At 42.3% G+C, this 19,651-nt stretch overlaps 1 protein-coding gene across 1 annotated transcript; it reads right to left on the minus strand.

Moving 5' to 3' along the window:
* Nucleotides 1-154: 154 nt before the first annotated feature.
* Nucleotides 155-18,586, minus strand: LOC147153439 (heparan-sulfate 6-O-sulfotransferase 3-B-like). Its single transcript, XM_086029711.1, has 2 exons — nt 17,701-18,586; nt 155-1,394 (listed from the first exon to the last, which is right to left on the minus strand). The coding sequence occupies exons 1-2, from the start codon at nt 18,345-18,347 to the stop codon at nt 659-661; spliced, it is 1,383 nt and encodes a 460-aa protein (XP_085885837.1). The 5' UTR covers nt 18,348-18,586; the 3' UTR covers nt 155-658.
* Nucleotides 18,587-19,651: the final 1,065 nt, after the last annotated feature.

Below are 19,651 nucleotides of genomic sequence, written 5' to 3' on the forward strand. Positions count from 1 at the left end.
TTTGTATTCCAAGTGTAGATCTTTCAAGGAATGAGTCGCAATCTCCTTGCAGCTGTAGAGCTATTTCCCATGCTTGGCGGAGTGTTTCTATATGTGAAGAAGAGAAACCACACGGGCCGGCAAAAAGCTGATCAAGAACAAATTGACACCACAGGATGCTGTATATTTTTATTGACACAATTTCCGCAAAGGAACAGCCTTGATTGCATCTCATGAGTGGAGGTCAATGAGTAGGAGAAAAGAAAGACTACAGCCAAGTTTGTGCTTTGATTTTCTGACCTAGCCACAAAGTAAGCACAATAATGTAATGGTCAACACAGTGCTAAAACATTACACAGAAGACCCTTAAAGCCCATTTATTGTTCTACCAATTTTACAAAACTGCTCCATCGTTTTGTTTTTTGCAGACATACAATTTTAGCCAAACGTATAAAACATTTTGCTTTGCTCATGAAAGTTCAATGCGTTTTACAACTGCAGAGCCAAAAAATAGCCATAAGAAACAACACATACAAAATGTTACAAATACATCCATCATAAATATCAAGACACCTTTCGGCCAGCCAACAAAGGACGAGGGGGATGACAGAATTTGGCAGATTGACAGCAAAGGGAGGAGATTCGAATGAAAGTCCGTTTGGTCTATGTTGTCTCCTCCTCACCATCGCACCACCTGGCTGTTATAGTCCTCCGTAGTGGCAAGCACCTTCATGTCCTCCTGCTGCTCCTCTTCCTCATTTCCTCCTAATCTCAGCAACTCGGCCAGGTAGGTCCTGTGCAGACGTTGCCTCTCCTGCCGCCGCCGGAGACGCTCCTCTTGATGCTGCTTTTGGCGGTTGTACTGGTAGCGTTGCAGGAAAAGCTCCTTGGCGTACTCGTAGAGCTCCACGTCGAGGGCGTTCAGCCCCTCGATGCGCCACTGCGCTTTCTTGTTGATCCCCACGCTGGCAGCACGCGTGCTGTTGATTTGCGTGAAGGGGCGAATGAAACGCAGGTTGAACGTCCGCTCGAATAAGTGTTGCGTCTTTCGCTGGTACTCTGTCAGACCGTAGAAGGCCATGTTACGCAGGTTGGCCTTGGCGCTGGCGAGCAGCACGCGGCCTCGTTCCAGCTCGTTCATGGACGACATGTTGTAGCAGCCGACAAGGCTGAGGTCAGCCAGCATGCGCACCTGGCGGTTGTTGGCGAGGTTGGAGGGGCAATTCATGAAGTCTGCCAGGGTCACTCCGGTCCAGTCCTCGCCGCTGTAGCAGGCTGGAAGTTCGTCCTGAGTGGGCGGGCGGCCGTCACACATGTGGAGGGCGGTTTTCCAGGTGGCGCCACGTTGTACGTGCTTCCACTCACTGAGGTAGCGTGACACAGGGTCACGTAGCATGGTGATGTAGTAGAAATTCCTGCAGGGAAAACAGAAAGTAGAAAAGATGAGGTGCGAGGCTTTCAAGCAACAGTTTACTATGTTTTTAATGAGGAAAGGCATATATGTATCTCCATTGTATTGTGTTGCTATTGTTTGTGCTCCATAATTTCCTTATGTGATTTTATTTTCAGCAATAAGCCCAGTGCTGGTTTTAAAAAGACTTGGTAGCCTTTCAGTGTGCATATAATGCTTGTCAGTCTCTCCGTGATAGTCAGGAATATGTTCCATCAACTTTCTCATGCATCCACACATATACGCACACATAAGAGGAATAGGGCCTTTGCTGACACCGATCCATTTTTTTCAAGCAGAAAGGAGTGGAAGAATTCCTTTTTAAACACCCCACGCCACAGGATGCTCAAACAATAATCTTTTAAAGGCATCAAATAATCAGGCCTTTGTTGACTTTGAGTGTAAGAAGGGGATTCTCATATTGGGCTTTATCAGTATATGTGTCGTGCTTTAAGTGTCTGCTTCTGCTTCAGTGTGACTATTTCATTAAAGAAGGAAGTCAAACCCCATATTTTTTTGCAATACTATATTCTATGCACCTTCACTAGTCTGAACATGGCGTTCTGATTAATATTGCGTTTGTGGGATATGAGTTAAGCAGCAAAATCCAAACGTTTTTAGCCATCTCAGGGGGCGGCCATTTTGTCACTTCTGTTGACTGAAAATGACATCACAGTTTCTCGGGGCTCAGTAAACAGCCAATCACGGCTCACCTGTTTTCTGAAGCTGAGCCAGGATTATTTTATTTATTGCTACTTGGCTTTTTCGATATGTATTGCTTTTATTCAGTGTTCCTGTATTGCTGACTTGATAAGCAAAAGTATCACTGTCACTAGGCAATATCATATTTCAATGCCATGAATAAGAAATATGATACTGTTGTGGTGTTTGCTGACATAATTCCGCAATGGAACAAAGGGTTGAGTGGTGTGTTGGGGAACGATGTGTTTTTGGTGTGATGAACGTCCGGTGTAGTTCCGTTGTCGCTGTTTTCTCTGGCGAGATATGTCCGGTAAAGTTTTTTTGCGATACACCGCCTGCGTCTCCTTTCCTTGGGCCCCACACTGTCAAATTAGTGAGCAGACTGTGTAGCGTGAACTTTCCAGCAATACAGTGAGACTGATTGCAGTGCTGTGAGCTTTCACACAATATTGCAATAGTGACATCCATAACGTGAAAAAAACAAACCGTGAGCTTTTGATATTGTTACAGCAGATTTGTCTGATGAAAATGTAATTTCGGCCCGCGATCGGATTCCATCCTTAGGGAAAAATTAGGCCCGCTGCCAAGCTAAATTGCTGACCCTGTTTCACAACAAGTGAGCAATACAGTGTGTGTGAGGGCTCGTTTGAACGCGGCGATGAACGCGGATTACATTCGTCAATTAAGGTACCATGCATAGCGTGCACATGTACTTTGGCACAAATGAGGGGGAAAAAAAGTTGAGTACGGTTGGCCTGCCAAATACGAAATGGCAAGCCATTCCGCCTGGGCATTATTAGAACCTTTCATGGTTTGAAATCTTCAGCGGCACTTGAGTTGCCTCCATTCTAACCAGGAATGAACATCTCCAACACAGGTATCATCTTGCTTGGAACTTTTCGCAGGCTACAAAGGTAGACAATGAATGGGAGTTCGTCAAAACATGCAAAAGAGTGGAAGGGAGTGAGGGGGCGCGATGGATCAGTTTATGTATGCTTATGTGTATGCTGTGGCTCTTTGCAGTAACACAGTCAAAAGTGTGGCTCTTTGCCTTTGAGTGGTTGGCCATCGCTGTCCTAACAGAAGAATCGCAGCCACAGCTGTGGGGTGGATAGATTATCTCGGCCAATGAGAAGTACTCACCAACAAATATTTAGATGGATTTGTGGAAAAACAGGCATTTTAACAAGGCGTTTTGTGTACATACTGTAGAAAAGGTCATAGATCTTTGAGTTCAGCTCCTGACAAATGGGAGCAAAAACAAAAGTGATGCATTTATATTTTTGTTCAGCAAAATGTATGTAAAATTAGTTTAACGTGAAAAAACTGAAAGCTCATATACAAATGCAAGTTTAGGACAGGAGCCTGTTTGAAAGAGCTTTTGTCAGAGAAAGAGACCCTCAACGTGTAGAGGGAGAGAGAGGTGAGTGAGTTCTTATGAAGTTACTCTCTTATATGCTGCACGCCAACACGTGTGTGGCTCAAGTGTTGCCGCTTTCAGGTTTTACCGCATAATTTATTAGAGGTCTTTCTCTGAAGAAGTATAATAAGTATCTCTTGTATTCAGTTTCTTTCAATTGAGCTCAGCTGAACAAAGGCCATGGCCTGTTTACTGAGAAAACGTCCTTTTTCTTTTGGAGACAGAAACACAAGCAACATGTCAAGCACCATTGTCAAAGTAAGCAAATAATGAACAGAGCTACGTTTCACTGGTCAGCTGCAATTTTGTATTTTGCAAAAATAAGATTGTATTTATTTGGAATCGATACAAAAAACAAGTATAACTCACGGTGGAATTTCATCACCAACCGACGCATGTTTGAATATATTAATGCTACACTACAAATTAAATTGACTTCATTTTATTGTCTAGTAACTAGTTCAGGGTGCACCCTTGCCCCCAAAGGCGCTACAAGTTGTCGTAAACATGTCATAACATTATTGGAGTTGGAAGCCATGCTTCAAATATCTCCGGTTAAAGAGTGACATTCATGAGTGCGTGAGGGTGTTGAGGACTACCGCAATGTCAAGAAATTGTTTCTATGAAGTTGGATAGCCACTGCAGGTTGTTTGTCATTTTCTTCAGCTGATCGCACAATCTACCTCCAGAGTTCATCCCTGCAAAAGATTAACTCTGCAAGGCTATATCGTTTTTGAACTCAGCCTCCATTATTCCATTGAGTTGAGTGATTACCAAAGCACAGCTGAGGTGAAGCAAAAAGTCAGCTCTCAGTATTTTTCCAAATCACATACTTAAAAAGGAAATGGGAATTGTACACAAAGATCAGGTGGCCTTCTGGTTATCGGTCGCAAAAACCAAATGAAAAGTTGCACATGTTATATTACATGTGATTCTACAGATGACCTCTTGTGAGTTTTCAGGCAATAGCAAAACATACTTCGGATTCAGACACATGGTGAGAAAAATGCCCATTTGAAAGCTTAACTAGTCCCTTCCAGCACATGATGCTCTTCCATGAAATCCCAGTGTGACCGAGAGCAAAAAATGGACACCTTTTTTCATGCTAATTGAAAGTTTTCAAATGTGTGATCTTTCATTCAGATCTGCCACATCTGTAAATTTGAAAAAATGCCCTCAATTTAGCAAGCAATGTCAAACAGAATATGGAAATCATCTGCCATACACTCTGTACTCACTGACCCAAAGGTACCAAAGGGCAACATTTAATGAGATTGATGGATACTAATGAAAAGTATGCATTTAATATGAAATATTAATATCATTAAAAATGTGCTTATTATGATGATTTTAGTTTTCACTGGTGTAGAACTGAACTGTACCATACTGAGAGCGGTGACACCAATTTGATTGCCTTTACCCTTGAGGTAAAATATTGGAAACAGCTTTTAGTTCTTGTATAGAAGGATACTGGGAAGAAAAAAGGCCATCTAAAAAAATGGAACTCTACAAGTACCACCACTTGGACCAACATCATATACATATACAATAACATAGTGGGCCTAAGTGCATTTAAGAAAGAGGCGGGGCTAAAACGGCAAGGAGCTGACGCAACGAAGGAACAGCATGAGTTACCCCTCCCCGCTTTACTGTATGCAGTAAGTAGTTCCCAAGCAACGACAACTCACTATTTCCCCTCTCCCCTGCGCTCGCCGCAGCCATCGAAGCCCCGCCGCCAAAAATAGACTAATGACGGATTGATGACAAACTAAATAAAGGGGTTTCCGTCCATGCGTAATCCGTCTATTTTAAAATAATTGGTCGACAGTCAGCAAAATGGGCGAGCGGTCCGTCACATAGACGGAATGCCCAGCTCTGCAAAGCAGCCTAAATGCTCCTCTTCACTGAAACAAAAACCCTCTTTCACCATTTGGATGATGTACAGTATTTCAAGCTTTATTTGATTCCTTATAAAGTGTTTAATATTTCACGAGACGTTGGTGAAATGGTTGCACAATGCATCGACCTTTCCTTCTGCCACATCTGCCTCCCTCTCACCATGTTGAGAAAAATGTACTCATATTTATTCATTTAAAAAAGACCAAGGCAACTAACAGCAAAAGATCAATATTTGTCTTGTTAATTCACTCATCGTTGCATCAAGGACGCCAAGCAACTCACAGTAAAAGCCCCGAGCTAAACTCATTTAGCTTATCCTCTTCAAATGTAAAGTCCAATATGAGGATTCATGTGATCTTAGAGATTTATTAAACACACCTTTTGCTGTCTGCCATAATGGGAGAAGCGACTTGTAAAGACAAGATGTAGATTGCACATCACAACTCAGAGTGTGATTACTTGCACACTCAGAGCGAACATGTTCAAGATGTTGGCGCACAGTTCTCTCTTGGGGAGAGTTACAAGCAGACAGGAGACAAAAAAAAAACAGTTTACTCCTTGCTCTCTCTAATAACAACAGAAACTTGTTAAAGATGCTGCTCGAAATACATAAAATATGTATATAATTAATTTTAAAAGACACAAGCGTGGGGAAAACATGCAAACTCTACACAGAAAGGCCAAAGGTGCTTTAACCAAAGGTGCTTCTACTCAGTCGACAGGTAAACGAGCTCCAAGTGCCAGCTGAGTAGAAGGACATGTGGCTAAAGCCAAACTGTGGCAGGGTTTTTACTTTCTGGACCTGGATTTGCCACCTTTGTAAACAAAGGAAATTTGGTGAAGGATACATTTGCATTCACTAGACAAAGCACGCCATTTTTTGCACTTACTGAGGTTAACTTTTTTTTTTACACTTTTGTGACATGAGAATGTTACATGCTGTAAATGAGATGTGTGAGGTGCATCCGTGATGCAAATCACCATTGTGGTTTGTTTAATTGTATCTGTGTGACAGTTACTACAAAATGTTTTTTAAAGTCTTGTAATTCGCCTGTAAGGCTAATAAGGGGTTTATGATGACAGTCGTGATACTGGAAAAGAAAATTTCCAATGCAAAATGTTTTTGAATGCTATCGAAATAGCAGATTGGGTTGGCCACAGAGAGAACCTGAAGCAACTAATATTAAGGAACAAAAACACGCTCTTTGGTGAGCAGTGAAGGGAGAGACACTATTCATTCTTGTCATCTACAAGGCACTATTTTGGACCAGATGGAATCAAAAAAAGAAAAGGCTTCCAGAGAAGAGAGGGCCTGTCTGGGCATGTACCTCTACAATATGAGTGTGATGCTTTTGCTGTGGTGAAAACTAGGTGACTACATGAGGGACTGCAGTCAAGATTCTGCCGTGTGCTTAAGTCAGAAAAGGCATGATGCTGCATACTTTTTGGGCTGCACAGATTCTCCCATCAACATAAGAGCCATGATTTAAGTATCTTTTGACTTTCCACTCCAGAGACTGTCGGACGAGCGCCACGTGAAGGCAAAACATCATATTGCACGTTTTGACTCATTTTACAGCCGCTGACAGCAAGCGAGTAATGACTCTCCTTGAAAACATCCAAAATAAAATATAAAAAGAAGACCTGCTCCCTCCCTCCCAACACAAAGACACATCCACAAGCACACCCCCACTCTCTCACACACACACGCACACGCACACACACACAACCTGATAAACTATGCTAAACAAGACATGGCAAGGCACAGATAAACCATATGAGGAAAGAGTACACAAGGGGAGCTCATCCACGCTGAGGAATGACAGTCCACGGCCAAAGGGAGCGCCACGATCCCAGAGACGCCCAGCCCAAATTAACCGGAGTAGACCCTACACATTGTGCAGAGGCCCCCGGTCATCCAGGCTTAATGAGCATCCAGGAGGACGGACGCCCCCACCCCCCACCCCACCCCCCCATGGGAAGGCCAGTCACACCTCCCAGTGCCGAGGCCCCCATGAGGAAACACTGGAGCTAAAAGCTAAAAAAAACAACAGAAAACAATGAAGCTAAATGACAAAATCAAAAAGAAGCTAAAAAAAACTGTAATATTGGATTAAAAAAATAATAAAATATATATATTTTTTTTAAAAAAGAGTAAGAACAATTATTTAAAAGCCAAACTAAAAAGGTATGTCTTGAGTCTCCCTTAAAAAATATCAACGGTCTCTGCGGACCTGATGTCCTCTGGCAGGCTGTTGGCACTGTCATAATTGAGAGCGAGGAATACCGGAGGACGGAGGGAAAACATATCAAACGCAGTCCTTTCCCTTTGGCTTTCAACACGAACATTCCCCAAATGCGAATGAGGTGCGGCCATTTATTGATTGCACACCTGTGTGTAACCCCGCCCACATCCCCAAAAGTAGGTCACGCCAATCAAGAACAATTTAACAACCCAACACCCACACTGGTTCTTAGGTTGACGTGGCCACAACACGATACATCAAATAGACAACAATTCTGTTCTATTTTCTATATATACATGCATACAAACAGAATAGAAAATAGAAAAATCAAATAGAAAAATCAAACATGTACTGTATTCATCCTCATTTTAGCAACAGGTTTAGTAAAAAATATCTGCCACCATTCTATCTGTAGGACAGTAATGAATTATTATTTTACCATCGTCAAGTACAGATCGGACAAAATGATATTTAATGTCAATGTGCTTGCACCGCTGACGATTAACTGGATCCTTTGAGAGGGCAACAGCACCTTGGTTGTCTTCGAAAATAGTGACAGGTACATACCCTGATCCTTTGTCCATTCCAGAAAGTAAATGTACAAGATTAAGACTTTCTTGTGCGGTAACTGACAAAGCTATAGTATTCAGCTTCACACATGGATAAAGCTACTGTGGGCTGTTTCTTAGATTTCCAAGAAATAATAGCTCCACTCTCATACAAACTAAAGCAGTAGCCAGTCATACTACGCCTGTCATTCTGATCAACTGCCCAGTCTGCATCACAAAAGGATACAAGTTTTAGATTGACATGTTTACTGTAGCACAAGTCCTGGTCCACAGTGTCTTTTAAATATCTCAGCTGTCACCCAATGTTGTTGATTTGGTTCAAAAAGATACTGAGACAATTTACTCACAATCAAACTCAGATCTGGTCGCATAGATGTTATTACATAGATTAAACTGCCGATTAATTCACAATATTGCTTTGAATCAACAGGTTCACCCCCACCGTCGAATTTCATTTTCATTTCGCATGGTGTTAGTCTTGCTTTGCAGTGAGTCATGTCAAATCTCTCCAAAATCTTGTTAATGTTGCTCTTTTGATTCATTTCCCCCTTGTTTCTGGGCAAAATCAATGCCAATAAAGTGCCTCAGTCCCCCAAGATCTTTAATTTTGAATTTTACTCCCAACATTTCCATGACACTTTTAAGTGTTTGACAATCACCCGCTGCAAGAATAAGGTCATGTACCCAAATTATCAATACTATCTTTTCATTGTCAGATTCTTCCCTATAAACACAATAGTCAGCTATGTTTTGAACAAAACCATTTTCAATTAGGTAGTTGTGAAGCATTTTATTCCAATTTCGGCCTGATTGCTTCAGACCATATAGTGACTTGTTGAGTCTACACGCCAATTTTTGTCCCGTTTTTGACTTAACCTCAAACCCTTCAGGCTGTGCTCCATATAAATTTCACAATCTATCGGGGTATGTAGATATGCAGTTTTAACATCGATCTGATGTCGTTCTAAATCGTACTGAGCTGCAAGCTGCATGAGCACACGTACTGAGGTCATATCAGCAGTAGGTGAGAACGTTTCATTGTAATCAATACCAGCCACTTGACTATAACCTTTCGCCACATACCTAGCCTTGTAAATTGTCTGAATCGGATTTTCTTTGACACCATAAACCCATCTACCCCCCACTGCATGTTTACCTTCAAGTAAAGATGTTAAGTGTGAAGGTATCATTCTCTATTAGAGTCCATCTCTTCTTTCATAGACCCACTGCTCTGATTTTGAAGAGCTCAAAGCTTCCTGTAATGTCAAGGGTACATCACATGTCACACGTGTAAAAATAATATTTGTCATCACTTCATCTTCGAATTTGGTTTCATAGTCATAGTAAGTATAGTATTGTGAGGGGGTCTCCTCCCGTGTCTCTTTGGATAACGAGAACTATGGCCTTTTTCATCGTCACTTTCTAAGTTGAATTGAATTTTTATTTTTATTATTGCTCTCACAGAGGACAGAGGAAAAGCACACCCATTCGCAGTCGTTTCCCCTTTGGCTTGCAACGCAAACATTCACCAAATGTGAATGAGGTGCGGCCATTTATTGATTGCAACCCCTGTGTGTAACCCCGCCCATACCCCCAAAAGTAGGTCACGTCAATCAAGAACAATTTAACAATCCTACATTCCATGGCTTTGGACCACAATGGCTGAATGCAGCCTCACCGTGTGTTCTGGTTGTCACCCTAGGACTAATTAAAAGGCCGGTGCCAGAGGACCTCAGGTTCCGCAAGGGATGATATGACAAAAGCAGGTCTGATCAATAAGATGGCCCAAGACTGTTAAGACATTTAAAAATGAATAAAAGCAGATTAAAATCAATCCTGAAATATATGGGGAGCCAATGCAGCGATTTTAAAATTTGGTGTAATGTGCTCCTGCCCTCTGGTCACCCGTGCAGCTGAATTCTGGAGTAATTGTAAACCCCTTTATGGAAGACCAGAGAGCAGGGCATTATGCAATAATCTAAACGACAGGAAATAAAAGCATGCATCAGCACCTCTGTGTTAGCCTGAGAGAGAAACGGGCGGACTCTGGCTATATTCTTAAGATGATAAAAATATATGTGTCCCAAGGGATGGTCTCAAGGGTGCAACGTGGCCATATTCCGGCCCGCTACATTTATATGGGGAAAATGTGTGAAGACAACACATGAAGTAAAATAAAACTGGATAGAGAGAAACACACTTACCTGTGGTCTTCTGAATTTTTGTGTTTTGGAAAATCGCCACTCAGTGACCCTGCCAACTTCGCTTTTGTGAAAGCGTTTGATTATCCTTCTTTTCCAAACACTTTACAGAAAAACATACCGTGGTCCTCAAAGTGTTGAAACCTGAGGAATCCACACAGTCAGACTTGATATGACTACTCATCTTTCGATTAAATGGTTGCCTCGCCGTGTCGGTCACTCATCCTTCTTCGGATGGGGGCGATTCAAAGTTGATTTGCACGACTCGGTGGGAGAAATGACGTTTTTTTAGTGCAGAAACAACAAAATACTTGCGGGTTCCTTTATTCAGGGTCCCAGCAAAGGGGCTAGCTTGCTAACCCTCGTTACCGCATTGCGTCATCGGAAAGACAAGCAGTGTTTTGTTTTTTTTCAACTTCATTTAGCGAGCAATGTTGTGTTAATACTGTGTCCAATTATAAGTGTAACTAGCTGCAAGGAAAATTGTGGGATTATTTGCATACGGACATTTGTACTTTGCAGTCGCGGCTTTTGACGCAGGTTTTGCCGGGGCAATTTTGACGGACGAATTGGCCCTTCGCCGGAGTGGTGAATTATGCAAAATATTTACCACGCCACTCCCCATTTCAACTTATCATTGGCGAAGTGGTGAACGTATCCCTACTACATTAAAATGACGGTTGAACATCTACATTATGGCATATTAATTGGTGAAAAAAAGGATCAGCACCGTAGACTTTTTTCTTCACTTGTGAGGAGCATTTCCACATGCTGATGGGACTCGCATAATGCGTTGCTTGGCAACCTGGTCAACTCTCAATTTGCACCGTCTCCTGTGCATTCGGTTATGAGCACGGTATTGTGATTGAATTGCTTGTATTGGGTTTATTAAAAAGTGAATGCAAAAACACGCTCTCCTTCAAAGAAGGCTGAAGATGAGCCGCACACATGTCACCGGTGATAACCTACGGATCCACAGCGTCAAGTTAATTTCACAATCAAACTGTGACATATGCAAATGGGATTCACACGTCTCCTGAAAACTCCATGATGCGTACCTCGGACTTCACCGAATCACACCTCTTTGGTGGTTGCGCACACGTTTCCAGGTTATGTACGGTGGGTGCGACAGAAGTCTGGATGGGAAAATCGCAGCACCTTGTAAGTGCACAAGAAAGGAGGGGCGCATAAAGAAATTGACTTGAGTGCGATCTGGAGAATATGCCCCTAGATCAGAGGTCGGCAGCCTTTAACACTCAATAAGACATTTGGACGGAAAAGAAAACATTGGGTGCCGCAAACACTTTTTGACATCTGAAATGAAGAAATGAAGATATTAAGATACCTTAACACTTAACAAATAGTGTGTTGCTTATGGAATCCATGTAGTTGATTCATGTTTCAGAAAATTAAATTTAAATTAAATTAATGCATTTTGAACTTTTACAAATAAACAAATCACAGAGTTGAAGGTCTCTTTCAAATGAATTAAAAAGCTGAACTTAAATTATCCATCCAGCAAACAAAAGTGCTGTGAGCCGTCATCCTTTGGGCTTTCGGAGCATGAAGCCTTGACCTGAATTTAAAAATGCAATGGAAAAAAAGAGCACTATTTCCATGAACAATTCTAATAAATATTTGCAAAATAACTACCTGAATATTTATTTTACCTAGTTAATGGGACTTCTGCTCCTGAACCTCTGTGCACAGTGTCTGCAAATCAAGCCTGTAGGAAGACACTTTCATTCCATGGAGACGTCACTAAAGGCGACATCACGTCATAACCGCATGTAAAAAATGAGCCGATCTGAGCCGTGGCTATTACTACTATCACCATAAATGTCCACTTCATGTTTCATGTTTCAAGTGGGATTAAATGAAAGTCAAATACTGTGACTAAAAACAACTGCAGATTCGATCTCCCCGCTGCCAGCATTGACCCGTCCGCCCACGCGGAGCGTATTTTGTGATTCTGACATCAATGTCGGATGTGTGCGACCTGGCTGTTCAGACTACGATCGCACTGCAAAAAATCCAAAATGTATCCGATTATAGGTCCACATATGAAAGTGGCAAAACACTTTGACTTAATAAGAAGACATGATACACGTTTTTGAGACAAATAACATACGCTTCAAATGGACACTTATAATTTATTTTCCCAAGCCACTCAGAGCCGCAACATAAGGACGAAAGAGCCGCGTGCAGTTCCGGAGCCGCGCGTGGCAGACCCCTGCCCTTGATGCATAGCATTCAGGCAATCTACACTCACATAACCCTGGTTTATGTAGCTTTAGAATTTTAGACTTAACCTTTCCTTCACATCTTAATCTTGCATCACTGTGAGGTCTCCTCTTGGATGTCATTCATGTCTATAGTGTAGCAAGAGGAAGGAGAAATGGGAGGCTGCAGTCAGTAAAGGTCAGCCCAGCCTACACAAATAAAGGAATTTCTGAAAGGCTGCTGGAATGAGGTGCATTTTGTGCTGCGGCTTTGGAAATGCATTACACTGTAGCTCATAACCATCCACTTTATACTGTATATTTAACATTTTGCTATCGTGGGAGAAGATGTTCCTCCCAAAAGTTAGTAAAAAATAATAATATGAATTAAAAAAAAGAACGAATTTCAGTTTATTCGACTGGATTTGTGGATTAATCTCCCCCTTCTTCCTCCCTTGTATAATAAAATCTGACTGAGTGTCCTTAATCCCTCTAAGGAGTGTGGAGATTACCAAGATCCTCTGAATATCTTACGTTTCCCACAACAACTCAAGACATGGCTCAGTGTCACAAGGTCCAAGGGGTATGTTTAATGTGAGCTTCAATTTGAAAAAAAAAACAACAGCATTAAACTCAACCCACAGTCTATTTAACACTTCGGGCTCTATTTGTGTGCCCAGCACAAGTCTAGCAGTAAGCGTAGTTTGACTGTGTGCATGGGTGGAGTTTTCTTTCTTTTGGTATTTTGCTACACTTTGCACAGGTAGAATTGGACATAACAGGGTGTTTGCACCGTTGTGTACTGTGGGGTGGAATGCAGAAGAGTCGCATCCCTCATTTGCATTAAAATCACGGCGGTAGGAACACACACTGTGCTTGACATTGTGCAAAACAGAAATAGACTTGGCGGGTTCCGTGCATGACATTGGCAGGTAAACTGCAAACTTTCCCCTTGCAGATGGTGTAGTTGGCCGTGCATGTGACGTGGGTTGTGTGACACCGTCGACCCCCCCAACCCCGATGCCCCCACAGTGTGGTCAGGAGTGCGCTATTGAGAGGATAATGATGATTTGTTTAATGATTTGATTTCGACAATGTCACGTCCGTGGAGCGCCAAATCTGTCTACCTGCACCTCAATCAAATACACTAAAATCACGTTACACCACCTGCGCTACCATTTAGATCTGCTTTTAGATTTAAAGTCTAAAATTGAATCTACTTTTTCTCACCAATTTGCCCAGCGAACCAAACCGTGTCCACCAAATTCACAAACAGGCTAAACTAAACTTACCCCGGCACGGAAATGGAAATGCGGCCCCTTTTTACGCCGAGCGCACGGTCGTCTGCCTACCAAAATAGAGCCCTTCATCTCTCTTTTTTATTTAATTTATTGTTTTTTTATTATAGATTTTTAACACAATTACCTTACACAAATCCTTAAACAAATTTGTTTGGAGAACAGACAGTCCATACTGCCCTCTCCCCACCATCCAGGAACAGGTCCATAGTCTCTCTCTTTTTTTTTTTTTTTTTGCCTTTTCAGAGCAGAGAACAAACGTACATGCACATGACTCCATGACAATACAGCTGCTTGTCCCGCCTCCCCGACGGACCCGCGCCGATGGACAGAATCTTGGCAGAAATACGCAACAATTGGCCATGGTCGAGTCAGTGACGGACTTGTTGTGTGACGTCTCGCCCGGTCCAAGACGCAGAACGTTTTCTGTGTTTTCTTATCTGGTAGTCCGACAGCGCGCACCATCGTGAACGACAAAAAAGTTGTTTATTCTGAAAAGGTCGTTAGTCCATCCTTTTTAAAAGACACAAAATGGGTCCCAGGGACGGAGATAACTGTCAGCGTTTGGAATATATTGATGATTTGTCACATCACAATAGAGGCAAAATGACACATACTACCAGCATAGGAACTGTTGATTCAGTTTAATCTAGGTTTTTGTCTGAAGAACTCAAGGCTGTAGGAAATTTTGGGAAATTGAGTCACATTGACACAGAGCCAATCCCCTGCGCAACATTCATCTGTGCTTTCCAAAACTTGTATTGAAACAGGAATTTATAACTCAGAGAGAGATTCTCCCATCCCATTGCAAAAAATATATATAAAATAGGGATGGACCGATTATCGGCCGGGCCGATTATTGGCACCAATATTTGGCTTTTTGACGAATATCGGTTTAAAACTGTGGAAATCAAAACAAAGATATGTGAAAGTTTAACATTTCTGTCATTTTGAAATTTTGAGATGAAATTAAAAAAAACACACAAAAACAAAAATAAAATAACAAAACAGCAATCAACTAAACACAACAACATATCAATTAACACAAAACAAAAAACAATACACAGCAGCAAAAGAAAAGACAGCGATAGAGATTAGACCCATGGCTGATTGGATGAGAGCCAAATGGACAGCCATGAGTCGTGATCACCATCGCTGATTGGACGAGAGGGAGGACTGTCCCTCTCGGCCAATCAGCCATGAGTCATATTGTCCCCCCACCACCACCACCCCAACCCCTACCCATGCACTTACCACTTCCAGTAGAAAAATGTTGTGCTTAATTTGTTCATGTGGTATTTGTATTTCCTGTTGTGTTTACTTTTTTTTAATTGTTTTGATTAGTTATTTGTTTTTGTGGGTTTTTTTTTCCTTTGCTGTTGTGTTTTTTTGTTGTTGTTGTAGTGTTTTGCACTTCCGGGCCACTGCATGAAGCTAAAGGACCATCACAAATCCAGATGTAATTGTGAACGGGAATCTTTGGCTGGCCGGCAAAAAAGAGTTGTTATTAGTGTCAAGAGACAAGCGCACTAACAATGCAGCTACAGGACCTCTCATAAGTGCCTAAAATAAAACTGTGGTGTCAGGTACTGTATACCTATCTACCCACAAAAGGTGACTAATCACAACATATGCTGTAAACTCTCCCCAAAGCAACAGTGAGTAAGAATTGAACTCAAATGTCTTTGTTTCAAAAGGCAGAGCTATACAGAGCAAAATATTCTATCCTGGGCAGTTGATGGCAAGCAGGAACTGTCATCCAGTCAGTTACCACTATGCGCATTTGACTCATAAATTCACAAAATTAGTCACTTGTATTGAAACAGCAAATGCTTAATTGCAAAAACTGAAGTACTATTTAGAAATCCAGCAGGAAAATTGCGCTTCACTTTGTGGTGTGATTTTCTTTAATTTGCGCGCGTTTCTACTAACACAACTGACATTGCTAGGACTAAAAATATTGAGAAACACCTTTTAATCAAGCAGTCCTCCATCAAGGGGTGAGATTAAACCCTTCAGTTTAACCTGAGTCTTATGGCCAGTTTGATGCTGCCAACTTTGTGGGAGGAGCCTTTACTGCTTCAGCGTGACTTGGGCTACTCTCTAGTGCACAAAGCTTAAGCTCTGTAAGTGTGGAAGCAGTTAAGACCCTTGACCTCAACCCCATCAAAATCCTTTTGGATAAACTACAACAGAGACTGTGAGATTGAGATCAAATTAGTGTACAGTATATTAAGCACCGTACAATGTCAACTATGCCCAATATACAGTCCCGTTTAATATACTACTGGCATTACGGTTGAAATTATACAAGTTGTTCCTTTAGTCTGACACCTTCCTTTCTCTAACACTCAAAGGATCAAGGGTAGCAAATCATATTCAATGAGTGAATTGCAACACTGCGGGCAGTGCCATTAAAATTAGCGAATACTGATTTTTTTTCCCTTGGGCAATTCCCAGGCTGGCCACTTAGTGAGGCAACTGCCATTTAGAGAACTCACAGTGCCAGTGTAAACGCGTGCAGATACAGTCCATTATGTCAAATTGACATTATCGACTGATGGAGTGTTGATTCTGACTTGATTCAAAGAGCATCAAATTCAATCTGATGGGTGTCTGAAGGCTGGTTAATGGACTCTTGAAAGGAAGTTTCCTTGAAAGCACTGACCTCCTTTGCCGCCCCTCTTTTAACGCTCTTAGGAACATATGGAGATTTGCTTTCGCAACCTTTAACACGCAGACGGCACACCTCAGAGCACCCGGCCCTGCTTAAGTGATTTACTTTGCAGGGCTTAACTCTCTGGCTTCTGTAATTACACTAAATTGAAACAGACCTGCAGATGAGCTGCCTTCTTGAACAATTTGATTGGAAGCCTGCGGGTGATTGGGATGACGATATAAAATATGGCAAGCGTGTTAGTAGTGCATCTTAAACTGCTCAGCAACGTGTTTGACGCGCCAGTGTGCCCTTTGCTAATGATATTTATGCATGTGCTAAAACAGTATTTGTTAATAACAGTAAGCATAAGCAGGATCGTGTCAGTTTTACCTGCTCTGTTGTCACTCAGTTCCTTTCAAAGTTGATTAATGTAATTTTATTATGTTTTATTATGTTAACTGGATTATCACCTTCTAATTTCTCATATTCCTTCAAGACTGATACCTACGACAAAATGCTCCTCCACATTAGGATCACACAAACAGTGTCCCTTTTGTAAAACAGGTTGGCATTAAGAGTACGAGACATTTAGTGTTAAACTATCAATCATTACATTTTGGTACAGTGAGTGATTTGGCCATCTTATAAATAAATGCTTATAAAATACATTTGATTACAATTTTTGCTGTACAAGTTCAGATATCATGCTAAGCGACAGCTATTTTTATTTACACACACGTACATACATATATATGCTTTACCCAGTTAATAAAATTTTAAGTGGTTGCACCCAAGTTTTTTCTTTGGCTCTGGCAAAGATGTTATGCTTTTTACTCCAGAAAACAAATGGTTGATCTGCACAAGGAACGAAGGTGGTTTTCGTCGAGAACTTATGTGCAGATGTTCTTGAATACCAGGGGAACATAGGACCGAGTGACCGATTCAAGCATAAATACATAACTAATTTTAGTACTGATCTCGAATTAGGATCATGCCGCAGTGTGCCATTTGAAATGAAGTGAATATAGCTGCATGAGCCTGGTAGCATTTCTCACCTTTTTCTTTTTTGGGAATTCTTTTTGTCCCGCCTGTTCATCACCACGGGAACGCAGCTCGTTAGCTCGGTCCAGTCGGCGTGCAAGCCGCAACTCCAGCCAGTGGAGAAGCGGGAAAAGAGCCACGACTCGCTTTTGCCCGGCCGGTGGCACGTGCATTTCCTCTGGCCGGGCGTGCATTCGCAAGGCTGCTCCAGTTGGATGTTCTTAACGAGGTGACGCCCGAACGTGGTGCCTCCGGTCTTTTGGATGTGAAGGAACACCATCACGTCATCTCCTCGGATGTCAAAGTCCACGTGTCTGTCCAGGTCCCGCTCCGTGAAGTTCACTGTGAACGCGGTCTTGTCGCTGAGTTCCTCGTCCAGCTGCCGCTCTGTGCCGACGGATGAATATTGCTCGAAAAGGACGCTCTCTTCACGTCGGAAGTAGCAGGTGTTGCTCTCCGTGGGGCACACGTACTGGTAGCCTATCATGAAGCAGAGCACGGCCGCGATGGGGATGAAGACGAATCGACTGAACTTCTCGTCCATGGTGGAACGCTCAGTCAGCGGACACAAGCGAGACGTGATCCTCCTGCATGCTGCGTCTCCACTCGGGCTTGGGCAGGGCAGTCCCGTTAGCTGAAGTCCCGACAGCAGGTGAGCCATGCCGCCACTCGGGCGTCCTGAACGCGGAGAGCTACGCTCGCCAAACTTGACGCCGTCACGCTGTGAACAAAAGGCACGCTCCTCATCGCGCTCTCTCTCTCTCTCTCTCTCTCTCTCTGCTTCAGTCAAGTTAAGTGGCGAGCACAACGCGTGTGCTCACCTGCAGGAGGAGCGTTACTGCGAGTGCGCTCGTCGTCAGTCCAGTCCTTGCGCATACATGACTTGTAATGCTGCTGATAGAAACTCCGCGAGCCGGGAAAGCGGAAGTGGATCAGCACAGACTTCCGCTCACAGATCGTTGCAAAATAAAATTCGCGCTGATGACCATCGACAGAACCATTTCACAATTGTTTTTCATACGAGTCATTACAGACTTGAAATACATTTTTCTGCCCTTCTTCCTCCCTACCTCGTTGGAATTTCAAAGAATCCACGCAAAATATACAGAAACATTCACATGTTGAGTGAATTACAGTAAATTTACCACAGTAACCTACACCTATAGTAAAAGTGATTCCAATTATGTAAAATATCAATTCGCTCTTGAGACTTACCTGAAATGGTCTTTCTCCCCTGTTTTCCATTTTAACACACGTGTGTCTATTTTTCGCTTCCATTTGTTCACAACTTACAAAGTACATTTGCTTTCTTAGGTGTGCTTTTTGTACTGTATGTCTTCCTTGTAATTGTCAAAACATTTTGTTTCATGACCAAATTTTTAAATAATATTAAAGGTGCTCTGATGTTGTTTTTCAACACATGTAACTTTAAAACCCCTTGAGCCATCTAAAGCAGGGGTCACTGCTGGAGAGAGAATCTGGATGTGTCTGGGCCCCATCAAGAAGGCTATAAGGTTTCAAAGGTGTTTTATCTTCAAGCACACACTAATTTTGAGAGCTAGCCCAAAATGGAGTTGAAAATGTCCGCTGTCAGGGTTTTAAAGGAGGGTTTGGCTTCCACGCAGGGTCTTGATCTTTAGCAGTGGTTATAATGGTAAATGGGCTGTCACTTGTATAGCGCTTTTCTACCTTTGGTACTCAAAATGCTTCACACTTACCTCATCTACCTACTGATGATGCAGCATCAGAAGCAACTGGGCGTTCTATATCTTGCTCAAGGATACTTCGACATGGTCACAATGGCTGGGGATTGAATCCACAACCTCCGGGTTGAGAAACGACCACTCTATCACTGAGCCATGCCGATAGAAAATATTTCAAAGTAATGTTGTGTGACTTCGAGTTTCAAAGCAGAGTTTAAAAGGTAAGTTTGTCTTCAAAGCAGTTTTGCCATATCGTCACTGT

This window comes from Filicampus tigris, chromosome 1 (assembly GCF_054856515.1).
Source record: "Filicampus tigris isolate MCC_2025a chromosome 1, RoL_Ftig_1.0, whole genome shotgun sequence".
Lineage (NCBI taxonomy): Eukaryota > Metazoa > Chordata > Actinopteri > Syngnathiformes > Syngnathidae > Filicampus > Filicampus tigris.